Genomic DNA, 18,437 nt, shown 5'->3' with positions numbered 1-18,437 from the left:
GAACAGGAGTGATATCAGGTGACTGCTGTAACAGCCAGATACATAACTGAGCAATCAGGTGCTTATATTGAGGTCTGTTCAATGACAAATGTGTGAGACTGATAAAACCATCATGAAAATCTGGCATGTAAGTGACCACTCAGGTGCCCATTCAGAGATCAGTTCAATGATATTGCCAGAGAGAAAATGACAGCTGTTTTAATTCTCTTTTCTTATGTTTCTTTCTTAGTTTTGCAAAACTGAATAAGCCACTAAAATAACATAACAAAGGGAGGTAACTAAATGCACCCTGTGGTACCACTTCACTCAATGATCCATTGTAAAAACCCCAGATATGGTCTCAAAATAAGAAGAAAAATACTCGTTTTCTTTATTGGCATATTGAGAAACGTTGTTCATATCTATGAAAAAATGTTTGGATTCACTGGAGCTAGGTATTGTACATATTTAAAGAACGTCACTTACTATATATATTCACTTACGAGTCCAACTGCAAACACCACAAACCGTGCATAATGTGATGGCAGATCAGTGTTCATGTTGTTTGCTCCACTGATTATTCCTAACAAATTGCACAGACCTAGATCTGCTGCATATTATGTACAGTTTACAGTTGGACTTGTAAGAGAGTATATATGGTACACTGCATAAGTATCAGGAGATATAACCTGCATTTCTAATAGTGATTTACACATATCAGAATATTGATACACACATCAAACTAGTGGTTTCCATATCAGACTAGTGATACACATATCGTACTAGTGATATACAGAGCAGACTAATGATACACACGTTGGACTAGCGGTTTACATATACCAGTGATACACATATCATACTAGTGATACACATATCAGTCTAGTGGTTTGCATATCAGACTAATGACACATATACTAGTGGTGTACATATGCCTTTAACTATTCACAATTTTTCAGTTTCAATATTTTTAACATTTCTATTTGTTTGTCTGTCTATCCATCAATTATCTACTTTTGCTTCTGAAGCAAAGTTTCAAAACTGTTGAAGATATCTCCATGAAATGTAGTACATATATTAGACTAGTGATGTAGCTTATGTGTGTGTGTGTGTGTGTTTTGGATTTTTAACATATCTTTTAAAAAATCCTGTCATATTGCTAAAGAGTCTGTAGTGAGACAGTTTATAGTGATGTCTAGCATGGGGCATCATACCACACACATGTATCATCATGTCCCACCAAATCACTTTATCCTGATACCAGGTTGACCAGTCCTAACATTAACCTCATAATGCTGAGTGCCTAGTGAGGCAGATGTCAGTACCATTTTTATAAGTCCTTGGTATGACTCGGCCGGGGTTCAAACCCATAACATACTGCATCCAAGACAGATGCTCTAACCACAAGGCCATATAGCAAATTTTAAAACCAGAACCGTACAACAAATTTCCTATGACTATGACCTTGGTTCCAAGGTCAATGGAGTCAGCATGCTATATTTCTATGTCACCTTCACTCAAGGGCAATGCGGTAAGCAATAATATTTCAGAATCAATTGCCATAGCTGTGTAATGATTCAAAAGAATGAATAAAATCTATAAGAGGGTTTATGAAATAGAAGCAAAATTAAAAAATGTTAACCACAACCTTAAAGCAGATTTTCCATGACCATGACCTTGACTTCAAGGTCAAAGGGGTGAACATGCATGTTGCAGAATGAATTGTCTTAATTTCATAATAATTTATGTCAAGTAATAAGAGGAAAGATAGGCAAATGAAATAACTAATTTAAAACCTTGATCAAGATGTTGACACTGCCACCACTGGCATAAAAGCAACTGTTACAGCTCACATTTCCACTAATATGGGTTCAGGCAAATGATAAACCCTGAAGCAAAATCTGAACAGAAATTCTCCGTGACTGACATGAACCCCAAACTGAAAGTGGCAAGTGACCATGAAACAGTGTGAACTGTCTTAGCTTCCTAACAAAATCCATGAAAGGTTTAGAAAATATAAGGTGCTGAAAAAATTTAACCAAAACCTTACTGCAAATTTTACAGAACTGTAACTGTGACTTCAAGTTCATATAGCATAAATGAAATGTCTTAACTTCGTAATGATTCATGCCAAGTATGAAGAGAATTTATCAAGTTTAGGAAATACATGCAAATAAAAACCTTTAGCCAAAACCTTAATTAATTAAGATAAACTCATTGTCAGCACCATTGAAAGTGACTGCTATGTCTAGGTTTCTTACCCTTCAGGCTTCGCAAAAAGTACATGCATTAAGTAAAAGCTCTGAGCAAAACAGTTACTAATATAGTTTATACAATGGAAGATAATTTAACAGTTTATGTGTGTGTGTTTGTGTGTGTGTGTTCATGTATCATGTGTGTATATATACCTTTTGAATGAGGTTACCTCCCTTAGGGATGTACATCTCTTGATTTATTCCGACAATGCACATCATTTACATGAGCCACATTCTTTGATGTATCCATTCAATTACATTGAGAAGAAAAAAAATTCCTTATTTGTTGTTGGATTCAAGAGTACTTTTAACATAGTATTAGCTATAAAATGATGAGGAAAGGGGAGCTCCCAAGTGCCTTTCCCAAGGACACATTAAGGCAGTGGAATAGCAACCACGCAAGCAACCCTGCAACAGCGAGGGGGGGGGGCACAATTTTCTTCTGTGCTACTGATCTGTGCTGAAGAACTCTTGACGACTTGTCTAATTTATTTGTACTGAAGAAGGGAAGCACCACTAGATCAGTTTGTAGAGAACTGGGTTGTGTGTTTTATACCTGTCCAGGCAGGTTGCCTTAGTCAGTCCAGGAGAAAGGCTCTTACCCTGTATTTCCTCGGCATGTACAACCAATGATGTGTTAAAATTGCTGTTAATATTAAGAAGAACAAGCAACTGTATGAAAGATTTAAAGGAATATGATTTTCAGGAGTGGTAACAACAATCACATTACTACCCATATTATGCAGGTATGTAAATCCTTTATATAAATATGTTCAAATTAGAGTAATTATTCTCATTTGCCAAATCTAATGAAAAATTAAATACTTGTCATAAAAGCCATGGGCAATAAACATATACTAACCTAGATTACAATATACAAAATGTGCAACATCAACATATTAGGCATGTACCTAGGTATGATTACATTAATTAATAATGTTTAAAGTCCAAATCTGAGTCACTGTCATCATCACCATCTGATGAGTCTATTGTCAGATTAAAAATCAGGTCATTCAGTTCATCCTCCAGTTCAAACAAAAGCAGTCTATTTTCACGTTCCTCCAGAAAATCCCACAGTATTAGTTGCTGTAACAGATCCATATCACCATCAGCATTTTGACGATGCCGTGCTTTTCGGGGCTGAGGTTTAGCCTTAGTTCCATCTGGGTAAGCATGTAGATAGAAGCATTTATCATTAAATGGACACTCCCCTTTCCCTTGCTTGAAATATCTGCATTGCTTGGTGCTGAAATATAAAGGAAATGACTTGTTTTTGTATGTATGTCCCCACTTAATGGTCAGAGTTTCCACTTTGGATGTGGGAGGTGATGGGCTCAAACCCCAGCCGAGTGTATGATTTATGAAAATGGTACTAGCAGCTGCCAGCATTAAGAGGTTAGTGATGAACAGGAATTTTAGGGTCATCATGCTGCATCAATCCAGTCACGTTATCTTGATGGCCAATCAGTCCTAAGACTAACCTCTAAATGATAAGCGTCAAATGAGGCAGCAGCCAGTACCATTTTAATATGTCTTTGGTATGACTTGGCCTGGGTTCTTACCAGTGACCTCCAGCATCCAAGGCAGATTCTCTAACCACTTAGGCCACTGAATCGGTATGAACCTTAAAATGGATACTTTCAATACTGGCAGATTTCTTTCTTTCTTGCATGATGTTCAACAAAATAATATGGACATGCAGTTTGAATTGCTTCAAAGAATTCAATTTTCTGATTGTTCTCGGATGCAAGAAGCAGCTAGGTCCTTGCATTATGCAACTGAGAAACAATCGGGCACTGTTTTACTGTAAACCATACATGCCAACCCCTGGCGAGGAATAAGTGTAATCCAAGTGGACAAAAAGAGTAATCTGAGCAGAAAAAGAGTAATCCACATATAACACAATAAAATTCAATGAGCATATGTACAAAATGATTTATTTATCCCTCTGGAACTTTAACATCAATTACTGCTTCAAGTTTTCGTATATAACACTTTCAGCTTTCAAAAGCAATCAACTCTCATATTACATTTCAAAACACTTTGTACCAGCTGAGATTATGAATGTTTTGGACACCAGTAAAGCACTAAGTGCCAGGTTAGAGAGCCTGGATATGAATCCCAATACTGAACAATCTCTCACAGTCAGCATTAGAATGATAAAGAACCAATATTCCTTTCATAACCTGACAAAGAAGAGGACATTTATATCTTACAGTTATTGGGTCTTTTAGCGGGGAAATAAGATGAAAAAAATCAACTCTGTCCGCATGAAGTACATTGTCAGGTAGAGTGGAGTGCCAACTTGATACTTCAGGAGTTCTTCTAATTTATCAGCAGCTTTTCCTGCAACATGGTGCATTATATGACAGAGACAATCTCATATGTACAATGATGGAGACATTTTTCAAAATATAGAATGCAACTCCTTTATGAATTCCAGTCATCACTGATGCAGTATCAGCTTAAAACCCCATAAAATTGTGCCAACTTAAGTTTATTCAAAGTATTATCAAACCAATTTAATAAAAATGTTTTCTTCAGTGGAATCTACTGTTAATTCTGGCAATAAAAGAACAGCACTCTGACTTTGTCCTTTTCATTGTCAGTCTCTTACACAGACTGGGTACAACTTTTTGTCACAATCACTACTCCTGTCTGTCGCAATACTAAATGACCCAATTTTCATGGCTTCTGCAATTTTAAGTGAAGTATCTTCTGCTAAACACCTAACAATATTAGATGATTTTGTACTTGCACATGCAAATGTAGTCTTCTACCGCTAAAGGTTGTCTGTGTTTTATTAAGAACTCGGTAGATAACGCATTTGCATTTATAAAATTTGTGTCCACAATTTAAGTTTGCTGTATAAAAAGAAGTTACCTCAGTACTGGAGTTAGTAAACTACTAATTCAAGGTTTCTTGTTTTACCACCATGACCAATATTAAAATCCTTTCCACACAGCCTAGAATGGGCATGAAGATCCCTAGAATGGAATGCTGTATTGTGTAATTCATGTATTCATCTCTGAATAGGTTTTTCGTCTTTTCCAAATCCATCTGTGAAAATTTTTGAAAAATATTTTTGCTCTAACATGCATCGACTAAAATAAATCTGACTTGACTTTTAGCACCAAATACCAACAGACTCGTTCCGTTCTGAATCAGAATAAAGAATCTGCGAGCAAAGATTAAAAGTTAGGAAACCAGCCTGTTCTCTCCTAACTAAGCCATACAGCTGCTATAAATAGAAACCGAGGTCAAAAGTTGAAAGTAGAAAACCAGCACGTTTCTTGAAGTAGGGAGCAGCTATAAATAGAACATAATACTGTTAGGAAAGTGCATGCAAGTCTTTGGATGAGCGTACTCTTATGTCGCAGTTACAAAGAAGCCATCACTTCTACAATACGGTCTGTGGGATTAATGGGATGTTAATAAAAATGAGAAAACAAATTAATAATTTTCTGGAGGAGGATATACTGAAAACGCGTAATCCGAATACAGTTACACATAATTGTTATTTAATTGATTAAATACAGTTTGAGTAACAAACTGTGCATCATTCTCTGGCCCCTTGTTGGGCCCATCGTTGTATACTATGGTTACTCTGCCAGACATGAGGTCAGTGCAGCCAGTATGTTAATAAGCTAGTAACTAAATTTAGATATTTTCATGTGGAACCAATCAGACGACCAAGCTGGAGCACGTGATGAAACATTGTTTGTTGTATGAGGCATTCAATCAGCAATTGGGATGCCTGTGGAGATGTGTACTTTTCAGTGTCGACGCTGCATTTAACGTAAAAAGTTATCTGCGGAAAGAAGATACAATCCTTCTTCTGTTTACCTATACTATATGTTACGTGATGTAATTTGGGGATCACATGTTTATTTAACTTGCAATGGCTTCTCGTAGATCAAGACGAACTGTTAATCGTTTGACCAACATTCGCAATAAAGAACTTAACCAGAGCACCGTCACTGCGACAAATTCAACTTGGGCAGACATTCCCGAAAATTGGACTGCATCAAAATTGGTTACAAAGTTAGCTGAGAAGAACATCAAGGTTTCCGTTTCAATTGGAAAGAAGCATCTTCTTCAACTGTACAGAGATAATGTACAGCAAACGGGAGATTTTTCTTCGGATTTAAGAGCATCATCACGTGATCAGACAGATGTTTCATATGTGTCATCACCAGCATCGTCACATGACCTGCCAGCAGCTAATACACCACGTGATCACAACATATTGGACATAGCAGCTGTAAAGCAACAGTTAGCCACATTACAAGCATCTGTCGCCGCAATGACACAATTCTGCACAATGTCTACCATATCACCGCGAAATACAACAGCTTCACATTCTTCATGGGGTCCGGCTGCTGAAGATACATGTCAATCGCATAGTGACTTTAACCTCCAATCAGCCCTTGCTAGGCGCGGGGATGACAACATGAGATTCTCCCAACATTGCATTATGCTGTACCTGTTGACAAACTCCCGCCAGTGGACCTGTGCCCACCAATATACGCAAGGATATACTCAATGGTAAGCACGTTAATCTTGCCCTACTGCTGATACCGGGAATGGACTCTTTCTCAGTGACCAGGGAGGCAATCAAATTGTAGTGAAAGGGAATGACCCATGTTTGGCAGGCACATTAACTATTTCTGAATTTCGTAAGGCCTTCTCTAAATACAAAAACTTTCTATGTGAGGTTTATCTGTTTAGGAGGCCTGAATTAGATTCTTATGCTGACTTTATTGATGAACTGCATCAGAAATATAATGGAACTGGTTTTTATGAATATCATAATGCATTTTCATGCAAGGCTGCCCAGTATTTACTACAACATAATGTTGTTGTTGATTGGTCTTCCAGGGATACCGAGTTGTTTCTAGCTTTTTTCTCTGGTAGAAAGACTGAGGTTTGCTTTCATTGCAACAGTACTCTGCATTCAAGTGGATTCTGTCCAGCTAACCTCACAATGCCTTTGAATACTCAACAAGCTAAGAGAACTACCAAATATTCAAATTTCAACTCAGCTAGTCATACTCCAATGGATCGGCGTGGCCATCCCATAATTCTGTTCAATGGGAAACAAATTTGTAACAATTTCAATGAGACCTTTTGTAGCAAGCCTAACTGCAGTTTAGTACATGTATGTAAACTGTGCAAGAACGACCACCCTCAGGCCACATGTAATCAGAGAATCAAGAATGATAACCCCATTAAAACTTTAAGTCATGCTAAAGAAAATAATAAGGACCGACTCTTTTCTGTTCCTGGTGTGGCGCTAGATAAGATACAAGGAAATTATGTTTCTTCCATGCCTACAACTGCCACTACCCCTTTAAATGTTGATGTGCTTCTTCAAGAGCTCCGAGCTCACCTTGATGCTGAGTTTGTAACAGATTTAATAAACGGTTTGCGTGAGGGCTTTCATTCTGGTATTCAGAGAGAACCTTCAGCAACCTTTGAATGTAAAAATTTAATGTCTGCTAGATCTCAGCCACATGTAGTTCAAGATATTATAGAACAGTACCCCATAATGGTGGCAGCAGTGTTGTGGGGTCAGGAATGGCAGCAAAAGAAAATACTTTTCCACTGTGACAATGAGACTACAGTTACAATAATAAAAAAAGGCAGATCTAAGAGTCCTGACATTATGAAATTAATGCACTGTCTAACTTTGGCAGCTGCTACTAATGGCTTTGTCATATATGCTGAACATATACCAGGGAAGAAAAATGCTATAGCTGATGCTTTATCTCGTTTACAGATTACACGATTCTGGCAGCTGGCGCCCACAGCAGCACAACAACCATGCGAGTGCCTTCCTCCAGCAAAACTACTGCTCACCTAGAGCCTACCATAACTTTCTTGTGGGACTCATCTTTGACCACGAACACCAGATGTGTGTATTCAACAGGCTTCCAAACCTTCAGGTCTTTCTTGCTAATGGTAGGATTGTGGGTTCCAGGATCTACTTTGCCCCCTGCTGTGAATGAGGACACCTTGATTTACTTTGTTGCACATTGTACGCAGATGCTGCACCTGACGTATCAAACTATGAAACTTTATCTAGCCGGTATTCAGCATTCATATTTACATCTTGGTGTTCACACACCATTAACTAATAGTAGCTCTTTAATTAGATTACAGAATATATTAGGAGTCAGAAAGGTACAATGTGACTACAGACAGAAACGACTTCCGATTACATATGATATATTGTGTGACATATGGCAGTGTTTGCAACACTATGGACTGAGTGAGTACACTAAACTCTTACTACAGACTGCCTGTGTACTTGCTTTATATGCTTTTTTGAGGTGTGGAGAATTTACTATTCATGGTGCCCATTTTTCTGCAACAAACAATCTGTGTCTATCGGATATAATATTCCATACAGATAAGCACCTATTCATTCTGCATCTTAGGGCATCTAAGACTGATGTTTTCCACCAAGGGGTGGATATCAGTATTTATGCTATGAACGGTGATGTCCTTATATGCCCATACCGTGAGATGAAGAAATTCCATTGTATTCGGTTATTAGCTGGAGCTCGCCCTTCTGATCCTCTGTTTCTCATGGACAATGGTCGCGCTTTAAGTAGAACTTTCTTTATCACTACCATTAAGAACGTTTTGTCCAGGTTAGGTTATGATTCACGTCGTTATAATGGGCACTCCTTCCGCATAGGGGTGGCTACCAGTGCAGCTTGGGCTGGAATTCCAGACCATCTTATTCAAACCTTAGGTCGATGGTCCTCTAATACATATTGTAGATATATTCAGGTGCACCCAGACAGAATTAACTTTGCACAGAGACAGATGTCACAGCGTGTGCTTCTCTAGTTGGTTCACGTTTGTGTCAATAAATGCAATATTCATTTCTTTACTGTATCATCTATTAGTGGACATATGAATTCCAAACTGGCTATCTAATACATATATCTAACATTTCTACGTTTATGCACATCAGGCTTATCATGCAATTCCAACCTTATTTCATGCATTTTCAACCATTATTATCCATATATATCCTTACATTTACTTTAAATTGGAGGCCTTCGTTACAGTCACACTGTTCCATAGTCACAGCGCTCCCTTCGCTTTGTTTGGGCCATTGCCAAGTTTCAGGCATTCATAACTTTGCTTCTGAACCCCCAATTTGTGTCAGTACTTAAATGTACTCAACTATTATGCCCTTATATACTTCATACCTGCTTCCTAAGGTGCATGTATGGAGTATCGGCTGATGTTTGTTATCATGGCATCCTCAGGATCAGACTTGTCGAGTTTCGGTTATCAGTGTCCCTATATACCAAGTATCAGCCACTTGCGGCTCCACATACAGGTGTCGGACACACTTCACAACCCTACAAACTCCCACAAGTCTCTCTTCCCGAGTAATTCCTATAGAACAAACAATTTAGAGCTAGGCTGGTGCAGTGTGCTGTGACAGGACTTGTCCCTGATATGCCAAAGATTATTTTATATGTATAATAAAGTGTCTATTGAACCTGGGTATTGTGTGTTATTTAAAGGTGTAATTTAGTGAAAAAAGCGTAATGATTACGCCAACAGCGTAATGGTTGGCATGTATGGTAAACCAATAAAACAAGCAACAAATAACGAATGATTTTCTTCATGACAAAAACGACAAGAAATCAAAACAATTTTGAAATGTAGAAAATCACATGCATTTTACATGACATAAATTTTTTACCTCATTCTGAGTTGAAAATCAGGTGCACAATGTACTTAAATTAGTACATGTTATACACAATAAAATATGGTAGAATAAAATGACAACATTCATCATATTGTTTAACTTTGGCAAATTTCACTTTTCTCTATGATAATACAACCACATTTGCCTTCATCTTGGGGTTAAATGACCATCCATGACATACATAGCATGTTATCCTATGGTACAAGAGCATATTTTTTATTCTATGATATTATTATTAGTGCATGCTCAACCATTTAACAGTGTCATCATCAGCAAGTTGCAAAGCCTGCTGTCCACCAGGGAACTTTGTCAGTGGACAGCAACAGGAAGAGTCAGTTGCCTGGCCCCATTGGACAAGCTTGACTGCACAATGACCCTGTCCTGTCTGACTGGTTCAGCGTGGTCCACAGATGATGTGGAAGGTTGAAAACAGGAGGGCTGACAGATGGCTCAGCTATGAGGGAGTGGTTTACAACATCTGTTGAAGACCACTCGATTCTCCATGCTAAAATAGCTGTCATATCCTCCAGCAACAAACCTAGCCAGATTGGGCATCTCGAAGTCAAGCGGACTTCTGAATGTGAGGTGATGTTCATGTACAGTGCAAGTTTCCCACTGGCATAGACCTTAACCAACACTTTTGTGGTTGCTTCCTGATAAAACAGCATTACCCTTTTGTAAAGTAATATCTGCTCAGGGTGAACAATTTATCATTTAACCTTAAAAGAAGGGTAATAATTGTACATAGCAGGACGTTACCTCAGAGCTTTCTTGTATCCTTCTATTAATCTGACTTTTTCCTCTGTACTTTCCACCCAATATTTACTTGGGGTGACAAAATCCGATGTAACTCTACACTCTGGACAAGACCTGTAAGAGAAATTATGGGCACCGCCATTTTAGTTTCAACTGGTCTTTCACTCAAAAAGAAAGAAACAAAAATCTCAGGAAGTGAAATGCTATGAATAAAACTGTCAACTGATTCATCGCATTCTGCCTTACTGATGTACGATGCATACAGAGTTACTCAAGATGGAAAGTCAAATGATGAGGGGTAGATATACGTACATGTGAATGGCATAATGATGATGTAGCTTTCTATTTATGCAAACAAGACAGGAAATTCCTGCATTATTAGAGTAGAAACCAGAAGCAAAATAATATTACAGGAAGACTGGAAATTCTAGCATTATTAGAGCATGAACTTTAGACAAAAAGCATACCTGCCAACCCTGACAAGACTGTCTCAGTAAGGCAGTCGATTGTTTTTCATAAGTTAAGGAATTTTTGAGTAAGGTGTAACAAATTAAATGTACTGCTATTGTCAAGCTGGAAAACAAGCATTTAAAAGTCCATTAGTGTGATTCAAGGCTAAACATGTTCAACTCAAATGCTTGTAAAGTTAACTTTAATCTTAATTGCCTCCAGTACAGTTTCACAAACATCAGTTCCAAACCCTATGGTACTCAACGGTTTCTTCATATCTCTCCACTTGACGTAATCCTAATACAAAAAGACACATTTCATGTGGGCCCGATGACAATCATCTTTCCTGCCATGTGATGTACTAAATGTAATTCCTCCAAGAATCTGATTATTCCATTTTATTCTAATATATTATTAAAACTTTTAAGATCTTTATTGTCCCTTTCATCCTGACCACTCCCTTGATGAATGCCATTTAATAATAATAATAATAATAATAAAATAACATGATCAGACATTCTGCACCACAAAATATGTGCAGTTTAAAGCATCTGAGGTACTCCGCAAAAGTTAGTCTGATTCCCTGACCGATTCCACTGAATCTAATATGAAACCTGGATCCAAACCGAACATGGACAAGCCGGTATCCAGATTTTACTGCAAACAATTGTATTTCCATAATTTGTGCTTTTATTCCGTTAAGTCCATATTTTAAGAGTAACTTCTGTAAGACTTAAGGCAAAATTGTAAGGGTTGGCAAATCTGCAAAATCGTAAGGGTTAGCAAATTTGCATAAAGCAATATTATAATAAGATAGGAAATTCTAGCATTATCAGAGTATGAACTTTAGAAATAAAAGTAATATTGCAACAATTCAGTAAATCCCAGCACATTAGGGTATGAACTTTCAATATAAAGTAATATTACAAGAAGACAGGAAATCCAAGCATCATTAGTGTATGAACTTTAGACACAAAGTACAATAACAACAGAGATCGAGTTCAATTTATCCACATATATTAGATGTTATGTAATCTTAAAAGCACAGCAGACTGTTCTTGATGACAACACTGTTCCCCATATTATTACTGTTGAAACAGTGATTCCCATGTCTTGCAATTTGCATGCAGGACAACAACATTTCCATGATGCAAATTCCATCTAACCACAAAATGCCCTATTCCTCCAGAGTCCTTTCTTGGTATTGCTACTCCGTCTAAAACAGGCCATGCTAATTACTTTTGTACTAAATATTAGTCCATATTATGTAGTTCAACATCATTAATGGCACTACTCTTTGTATGTTTCTATTTTAAAATGAGAAAAAATTAAATTTTTACTGGCAATTTGAAATTACAGGTATTGTTGTTTTTGTCAATACTTTTCCTTCCAAAATTTGGACACGAGTATTCTTGCAAAGCAAAAATTGTATGTCCTGGCCAAGTAAAACTTAAATTTCACCTGGCAATCTCTGTTTAATACCTGACTGTCTTGTTTTCAAATTGTTTTGCTGCTCTCCACTGCCGGATGCAGGTCAGACAGAAACAGTGGTTACAGTGAGACAGGATACCGAAACGCCTCTCTGTGGATGGCTCTTTATCCATAATGATCTCCAGGCAGATTCCACATGCTTTGTCTTTGCTTTGGGCAACTGCAAAAGCTAGTTCCATTTCCTTTTCATGGTGATTTATGCACTCCTGAAATCAGAAATTGTACATGTACGCACAGTAATTCATGCAAATTTTTTGGCAGAAAATTAATAATTGTTATCAAAGTAAAACAACAATTTAAAGCAAAAAAATTAATTTTGGGTAGTGACCATGTATAAGAAAGTATGGTTCTGAACATGACAATGAGCTATGTAACCAAAAAAAACCTGCCGACCACCCATGGTAACCTAATAAAAACTATTACAATTTTGCTTCTTATTTTGCCAATACATATCTCTAATCCAATAAAAACAAATTTTTTTAATAACAAATAAAACAACCATCAGCAATAAATAACTAAGAAGCCTTGGTGAATTGGACACTTCATTCATTTGTCAAAGTTTGACAACAGCCAATTAAGTTAATTGCTGAAGTTATGTTCAACTTGTGATTCTACAGTTACTTGAACCTGATGACTCTAAATACAGTAAAGAATAAGTAAAAGTCCTTTCAAAATAGAGAAACTCAAAGGTCCTTCTGCATGACAATGGTACATGCTATAAACAGAGATTACTTTAGTGCTGAGTAATCATTTCTCACTTCATAATTGTAACCCTGATTATACCAAGTTTCCAGTCAAAAAGTGTTGGGCCATGCTGATGAGGAACTAGTCTTTAATTGCATTACTCTTTGTTGATCAGATGATGTGACCTTCCTAATATGGACACTCTATACTTTAAAAACCACATGAATTATAAAAAAATGCATTAAACTGGTTTTTACAGGTATTTAATAATTCTGATCCACATAAGTTCCCTCGTTACTGTAAACACAAACATCTGTGATTTGCTCCTTTTTAAAGCAAAAGAGTTATGTTTCCTAGGTTATGTTAGTAAATGAGAGTTAATTTTTTGATAAATTTTGGACTCCACATGTTAATATACTATGCAACAACAATCATGAATGGTATCAACGAGAAAGTATATTATTATATTATCATTTTTTTCTTAGTTAACATTACATTGTCAAATTCATGCAGTTTTTTTCTGTACTGCATGACTTTTTGGTTTATTAGATTTGTTTGTGAAAAAACTAAGGAAACTTTTCTGTCCATTTTAAGTAGAGATGATACAGTTAATGATGAGTTCACCGAGTCACAAATTAAACTTTCAAACAAGCAAACCAATGAACAAGATATCCACATTGTCCACAACAAACGCGAGAGAAACATTATAAAAAATATCATTCTGATCATTTAAACAGTTATTTCGGAGAAATGTTAATAACTTTTCGCTAACAGAATGGTTCAGACTATGAACAGTGCTCTCTATGTTCTCTATAACAATAACATAGAAAAACATACCGTGTCCAAGGGCTATCACATATCTATCAGATACATACCATTTTACAAGTCGGTCAAAATAAAAAAAAATTGAGATTAAAAAATGGAACTGAAGGTTCTGGTAGAAAAATAACCACTTGCATACAGATACCTGTTTGGTGGGTTGAATCCATGTGATGTGGAAAGATATATAATTGTGACCGAATGTCTTGTTACAAGGGGTTGACAAAATAATGCTGTTGTTGTTGTTGGCTTAACACAATTTTTCAAGATATTCTATACATGGTATCCAGTATCGATGGTGGAGGAAAACCCCAGAAAGAACCATCGACCCATGAGAAGCTACTGGCAAGCTTTCTAATGTACCCACACTGGCTGAGTATTATTGGGACTAGAGTAGTGATCTAATGAACAAAGGTCTAGCTAGGAGTCTAGAGCAGATTCAATCAAGGGCAATTGCTACAAGCTGATGAGTGATTTCATGAGTAGACCTGGTTATGGTTCCAGAGGTAAGTTGAGATCATTCTCAATAGGCAAGTTGAGATCATTCTCAATAGGCAAGTTGAGATCATTCTCAATAGGCAAGTTGAGATCATTCTCAATAGGCAAGCTGAGATCATTCTCAATAGGCAAGTTGAGATCATTCTCAATAGGCAAGTTGAGATCATTCTCAATAGGCAAGTTGAGATCATTCTCAATAGGCATGGGCACAGATAGTCAGTCTGATCTAACAATTAGGTCCAACAAGGTCAAAACATCTTAGGAGAAGATTCAGTTGATTAATCTAAAACCAATGGATGGCTAATGATAGTTATGCATTGGAAAGAGTAATCCCATGGAATATGTCCATGTCCATGCAGGCAGAGATAGAATATTAACATATCACAATTAAAATCACGAATGATTAGATTATATGGTGTTCAACTGGCACAAGACTTTCCCAAGTTTCATATATGTTTCTTTTCAAGCGGTATCATAAAAAACAAAACAAATGGAGAAGAAAAAAAACCCCTGAAAATGCATGTCATTTTCTTCCTTTCTTCCTTCATCTTTTTCATTCTTTGATACATTCTCATCTAGTTCTTCTCCCTGCTTTTTTCATTCGATGTAAATTTCTTTTTTCTTTCATGCCTCCACACCACATTACATTATAGCGTGAGTCATCATGACATCAACCACTCTGGTGGCCTAGTGCTTAGAGCATCTGCCTCGGATGCAGGAGGTGGTAGGTCGAACCATTGCAGAGTCATACCAAAACTTATAAAAATGGTACTAATAGCTGCCTCTCTAAGCACTCAGCATGAAGAAGTTTGTGTCAGGCCTGACCTGCCTTGCGTTAGGATAATGTGATTAGGTGGACATGATGCTACATGTCTGCAGCATGATGCCCCAGTGCTAGACATCACTATAAAAGGCCACACAGCAGACTTCGCAGTGATATGACTGAAAAACTGTTGAATCTACGTTCAAAATTCAAATCATACACACTCATCATGGCATCATTTTGCCATAGCAAATAAGAAACGAGAATACATGCACACAAAATATATATTTTTCCAATGTATTAAGAGATTTCCCATCTTGTAAGACCACCCCTCTTGCAGCTGTAACGTGACCTTATAAGAAAATGAAAATGGTACTTCCACTTCAAATTACATCAAAAGAAATATAAAATGTGTTATTGCAAAAGATTCTTTGCCTTCAAACAGCAGCACTGGGAGAAACCTTGTAGACTGCAGTGCAATTGCAGCCATAAATAATCATTCAAGTAACGCAAAAAGCATGAAATACTCTGTTGAATCTTTTATATGCTGCTCATTGAATAAAATAAAATACAGAAGATCCAATACTGTATGTAGAATATAAAGATAATGAATAGTCTGAAAAATACGAGTGTGTGGGGTGTGTGTGTGTGTGTGTAAAAATGTCAATACAAGAAAAACTAAGCTAGCTGACCTTTCTTGCATATCTGGATGAAATGAAAGACACCTGAACAACTATATGCATCATGAATAAAAATTATCACCTCTTCTCAGGTGATTCCACATGCAGTTGTCTGTATGCTGGGCATTGTCTGGAAATGCAAGTTTCCTATTTTGTGGCATAACCAATCAGTGCAGAATTTACTTGTTCTTCAGCCAATGGAAAAGGGACTTTCAAAACTAATTTGCGATCAACACGTGTATTTTAATCTACATGCCGGGTCTACCTGAGTGTGTCTACGCATAATGTTTTGACTGATACGTTCACTATGGACAAAATAAGCCTTAGCTGATCCTTGACAACAATATAAAAAAAATACTGATTTCAATAGGGGGTCCACTGTTGCCCTTCGCCCTCATTTTTGCATCATAGACCACACATTATTTACACACACACCCTTCAAACACCCTTGTTTGTTTTTAACTCACTCTGACATCCAGTTCTGGCACCAAGGTTTTTTAAAACTCTTAACCATGCACCCCTAGGGGAAACAGTGGGGGGACAGAATAAAATCGCATTGTGCCGCACTGTCATGGTGAATTTCTTCTCAATGATTATTAATCTGCCCGAAATGTGCCATTCATAGAATAAGCATAATATAAATGGAAATCCAGAATTTGTCAAAGAAACCTGACAGCTAAATATTCTGGAGTTAAACATTAGTAATCTACATAGGACAAAACTTGGTTGCTTTAAATGAGAATGAAATGTCTTGGTAAATTGGAGACACTAACTGCTGGCAAATATTTGTAGTTTATAGCAGTAGCTACATTAGTCACAACTCACACTTCTGTGTTTCTCCCGCTGTTCTTTATCTGTTGGGTGTAATACTGCCAATCCGCACAGGTCACAGATCTCACCATGGAGATATGTGCACTTATTGCCGTACGGACACTCTTTATCCACGGAGAATGGACAAAGAAGATTACCATCCCCCACAGGAACTGATGTACTTGTGGCTTCATATTCAGCATTTGTACCAACCTGTGCAGCTTTAGCATAAGAAAATGGAACTGGAAAAGGCAATGAAAAAGATGTGATGTAACTTCTTGTTAATGACTGCTTACTGGAGTGGCTGGAAGGGCAATTAAAAAACAAAATGCACACCATATACACATTTTAATTAGACTGGTCAGCATAAAACACTTATTACTCCCACCATCCACCTGTGCTGTGAATTCATTTTCAAAATTATCAATTAAAGGTGTAAAGATTCAACGATACACCCAGGTACTGCGTAAATTCTTTCTGCAGATGCATGTATTGGCCAAAATCATTAATTTCTGATTTATCATAATGCAACACATCAATGCATTCATTGGCCCAACTCATAAAATATTTGCATCATGCTGCATAAAAAAGAAAAATATACATGTAATCAAGCAGGAACCTTCCCTTGCAACACAGCAAAATCTGATTTTCCTCATTTTGTATCAACTGAGAACAATCCATAATCAAAGTAGAGATAAAAAAATAAGGGTATTCAAATAATGTTAAATGAGATACAAGTGTATGTCAAGAAGAATAGCCTTAATATTAAGTACCAGTAGAGTGTCTGGTATTTCCAATATTCCTGGTAACAAAAACATCTATCTTGCTGGTGGACTTGTTCGATTAACAAGGCATTATCACACTGCAAATTCAATCTCACAATGTGCATCAGACCTAGAATTTAACCAAACGTTTCTTGTGGATTGAAGGACTTGTAGATTGAAACATTTTACTAGTCCTGCTGAATCTTCACTACTCCTTCACATAAAACAATGCCAGACATGTATCCAGATTAACAATAATTTTATTTCCTAAATATCAAATCATTCGTATTTCAAAATTACAAATCTTGTTTTAGGAAACCAACAAGGTTACTTGAAAAAGATTCACTACAAGTTCACGTGAAAGACGGTGACTGGTTTTTCCAGACATTAACTGTAAAAAAGATGACCCAGTAAACATTTATAGAGCCTCCTCATCCAGAAAAAAAATGATGACAACAAAAGCCTCATTCACACCAGTCATTACCATAATTCCACAGACAGATGATTTAAAGCAGTACCCATTGTGACACAGTGTATGTGTGTTTTTGATTTTTAATGTAGCTTTAAAAAATTTCAGTCATATTGCTACAATGTCTGCAGCATGGCATTTTACAGTGATGTCTAGCACTGGGGCATCATGCTGCAGACATGTAGCATGATGTCCCACCCTGTTACACTATCCTGACACCAGGCCGACCAGTCCTAACACTAACCTCTTAATGCTGAGCGCCAAGCGAGGCAGCTGTTAGT

The 18,437-nt window shown here is 37.0% G+C and overlaps 1 protein-coding gene across 1 annotated transcript in view; it reads right to left on the bottom strand.

Annotated features, from left to right (window-relative positions):
• Positions 1–356: 356 nt before the first annotated feature.
• The window catches only part of LOC149799716 (putative E3 ubiquitin-protein ligase makorin-1), a 40,344-nt gene continuing 22,263 nt past the window's right edge, over positions 357–18,437 (bottom strand). The window contains exons 4-7 of the mRNA XM_089959084.1: positions 16,939–17,165; positions 12,661–12,875; positions 10,732–10,842; positions 357–3,477 (exon numbers count right to left, since the gene is read on the bottom strand). Coding sequence (XP_089815210.1) covers positions 3,162–3,477; positions 10,732–10,842; positions 12,661–12,875; positions 16,939–17,165 — 869 coding nt within the window. The 3' untranslated portion in view covers positions 357–3,161. The remainder of the gene's footprint in view (positions 3,478–10,731; positions 10,843–12,660; positions 12,876–16,938; positions 17,166–18,437) is intronic.

The sequence above is a fragment of the Sinohyriopsis cumingii genome, chromosome 5 (assembly GCF_028554795.1).
Source record: "Sinohyriopsis cumingii isolate HCF-2022 chromosome 5, ASM2855479v2, whole genome shotgun sequence".
NCBI classification, from domain to species: domain Eukaryota; kingdom Metazoa; phylum Mollusca; class Bivalvia; order Unionida; family Unionidae; genus Sinohyriopsis; species Sinohyriopsis cumingii.
Note: the sequence above shows the minus strand (reverse complement) of the source record. Positions and strands in the feature narration are given on the sequence as shown.